The sequence below is a fragment of the Mustela putorius genome, unplaced genomic scaffold, assembly GCF_011764305.1.
Source record: "Mustela putorius furo isolate JIRA1106 unplaced genomic scaffold, ASM1176430v1.1 tig00000868_pilon_pilon_pilon, whole genome shotgun sequence".
NCBI lineage: Eukaryota > Metazoa > Chordata > Mammalia > Carnivora > Mustelidae > Mustela > Mustela putorius.
This window is the reverse complement of record NW_025421502.1, coordinates 3,728,640-3,731,902: the sequence shown is the minus strand read 5'-3', so window position 1 is coordinate 3,731,902 and position 3,263 is coordinate 3,728,640. Positions and strand designations below refer to the sequence as shown.

Here is a 3,263-nt window from a genome sequence, read left to right as displayed (position 1 = left end):
GAGCCTGACTTCATAAAGTGGTGTAAAGTATGCCTGAGTGCATGTGGAAGAGGTAGAATTTTTAAAAACTTACTGTTTTTCATAGGAAGCTAGAGATACAGCTATAAAAAATAAAATAACTTATTAAGATGACATCTCCTTCAATCTGAGGACAATAAAAAAACAGCTAATATTTATATTATACTTAGGGTATTATAGGTAATTCTAATATGGTATATAGAGTTCATTATGGAAATTATAGTATAATCATATTATACTAAGCAATGGTTTTTAATATTATGCTAAGCTCTTGATTAAATAATCATTTATCCTGACAACAAACTCAACAGGTAAATTTTATTATCTTATTATCTATATATGTTATAGCCATTGCATCTAGTATCCTGCTCCACGAATTAAAAGAATGAATTTAGGGGCCCCTGGGTGGCTCATTGGGTTAAAGCCTCTGCCTCGGCTCAGTCATGATCTCAGGGTCCTGGGATTGAGCCCCGCATCAGGCTCCCTGCTTAGTGGGGAGCCTGTTCCCCCCCCCCCCCCCCTTCTGCCTGCCTCTCTGCCTACTTGTGATCTCTGTCAAATATATAAATAAAATATTTTTAAAAAATCAAAACATTAAAAAAAAAAAGAATGAATTTATGTCCATTCTTGGACCAAAGTGGTAAGAGAGAGCACAGAATTCTTCCCTTTGAAGAACCTGCTAATCCTGAGAAAAAACATGACTGTAGCAAAACGGATCTCAAGACAACAAAAAGTGATTAGTAGCCAACAGAAGAATTCTGAGCAAAAAGAGATTCATATTTGGAACCACATAATCCAGAAGACAAGTAGAGGTACGGATTGCATGCTGACTGACTTCAGAGTATTCATGAGAAAAACTCTTCATCTGACTTCAGAATAAATCCCTAAAGGGAAAGGAATTTTGCAAGGCACGGGGAAGGAAAAGGTCCTGCTACCTGGAAGGTGGGTAGGTGGGGTCTCTAGCAAGCTGGTATTAAGTGGCCATCACTGTAGATAAGCTCTGTGTCTCCTACTGGCAAATTGAATAGTCTACCTGGCAAACTGATGAGGGAGCAGGAGGCTGGCTGAGGACAAAGCAAAAGCTGGCGCCTTGCACCCCCTCTTCACCCACTCCCCTCCATATGTGTAGCATTCCTCAGGCACCCTTGACTGCCATAAAACGATAAATAGTTAACTTGCAGGGATTGCAATCCTGCAGAACAGGAATCTCCCTTGCTCTTCAAGATGTCCTAGAGACCTAAACAGGGAGGTTACCTTATCAATAGCACAAATTTCCAGAGGCAAATAACTCTTGGTTCCTGAAGCCCTAATGTCCCCCTCCCACCATAAACTGGAGGAGACTGGAGTAGAAAGGAATGTAAATGATAGCCGGATCATAATGCCCCACCAAGAATCCCCCATTATCTTGATGTTAGTGCCTGACCTAAAGACGACATTGATCAAGCCATAAGGGCAAAGACTCCCCCCGCCCCTGCACCTTGTAGGCCCTCCCTAGCATGTGAGAACTCTGTCAAAATCTCCCATTCCTTCACCACCTCCCCCCAACCGTGGGGTATATAACATGCCCACCTTCACAACCTGGGGCAGCAGCTCTTCCTGCCCACGGGTCCTGTCCCCGTGCTTTAATAAACCACCATTTTGCACCAACAACATCTTAAGAATTCTTTCTTTAGTCGTCGGCTCCGAACCTCATCACCCCACCGAACCTGACTTAGGTTCTGGGACTTCATCAAACTGCCATAGATATGAATGTGCTAGCCACGAATATATTTTTCCAGAATATACTTGACTATTGTCTTTAATGATTTCATAACCATGTCCAAATGTGGAATTGGTGACACAATACTGTGCCATGGCAGAAGCACAACAAGACTTGTGTTTTCTTCATCTTATACCTTTGATTCAGTGTGTGACTCTGGGAAAATCACGTAATTCCTCTAGAGGTCCTCTATCTCATCTGCTTTACAAACATCCCTTCCACTTATAGGGTTTCTCCCTGCTAATTCTGCTTAACTAATAGCAGATCATTCAACTGAATGTTTACAAACTTTTTTGTTGTTGTTGTTTATCGTGCTGTATGACCTTTAATTAGGTATAAAGACTTCCAATCACGTCACCTAGGGACCATCTACCCGCTGCTCTGTTTGGCCGCCAGTCTCTTGTCTCTCTCTTCAGCAATGGTGAGGCGGATACCCTTTCCACGGGGAAGAGAAATCCATGGTTTGTTGCCTTTGCCAATAACAAAAATGTTGGAGAGTCGGGTGGCAAAACTGTTGCCATTGGCGTCTTTCACGTGAACCACATCAAACGAACCAGGGTGTCTCTCTCTGTTGGTGATCACACCAATTCTTCCTAGGTTAGCACCCCCAGTCACCATACACAGATTACCAGTGTCAAACTTGATGAAATCAGTAATCTTTCCAGTTTCCAAATCAATCTGAATGGTGTCATTGACCTTGATGAGGGGATCAGGATAGCGGATGGTGCGAGCATCGTGAGTCACCAGATGGGGGATGCCTTTTGTCCCCACAAAGATCTTTCTCACTTTGCACAACTTGTACTTGGCCTCCTCGAGTGTAATCCGATGAACAGCAAAGCGACCCTTGGTATCATAGATCAGACGGAAATTCTCTCCGGTCTTGTCAATGCTGATGACATCCATAAAACCAGCAGGGTATGTTATATCAGTTCGGACCTTGCCATCAATCTTAATAAAACGCTGCATACAGATCTTCTTTACTTCATCTCCTGTTAGGGCATACTTAAGTCTGTTCCTTAAGAAAATGATGAGAGGGAGACACTCTCTCAGCTTATGGGGACCAGTAGATGGGCGAGGAGCGAACACACCAGTCAGTTTATCCAGCATCCAATGCTTTGGAGCTGCTACACGCTTCAGATGTTTCTTGGGACCACGAGCCATGGCTGCGCTAGGAACGAAAAAGACTGTTTACAAACTTTTTAAGCTACATTGCAGTGAAGATAAGATTCTTGATGTCAAATTTGGTAAAAAAAAAAAAAAAAGCATAATAAATTTCAGAAACAGCCTATATTAGCTTCATAATTTATTTCCAGAAAAATATTAAGTAGCTCCACTCAATTTATTAGAATCTACCCACACTTATATCGTAATCACTTTCTAAATGTCTACACTTGTTATAAAACTTAATTAAGCTGGTTATCAATTAATCTTTCCTGCTGATAGGCCAGATTAAAAAAATTTTTTTTTCTGATCATTTAAAAAAAAA

At 41.6% G+C, this 3,263-nt stretch overlaps 1 protein-coding gene across 1 annotated transcript; it reads right to left on the bottom strand.

Moving 5' to 3' along the window:
• Positions 1–2,082: 2,082 nt before the first annotated feature.
• Positions 2,083–2,977, bottom strand: LOC123393480 (40S ribosomal protein S4). Its single transcript, XM_045085542.1, has one exon. It carries the CDS (start codon positions 2,936–2,938, stop codon positions 2,147–2,149), a length of 792 nt encoding a protein of 263 aa, XP_044941477.1. The 5' UTR covers positions 2,939–2,977; the 3' UTR covers positions 2,083–2,146.
• Positions 2,978–3,263: the final 286 nt, after the last annotated feature.

Coding starts and splice junctions, on each gene's coding strand:
- LOC123393480 (XM_045085542.1), bottom strand. CDS start 2,938: ATGGCTCGTGGTCCCAAGAAACATCTGAAGCGTGTAGCAGCTCCAAAG.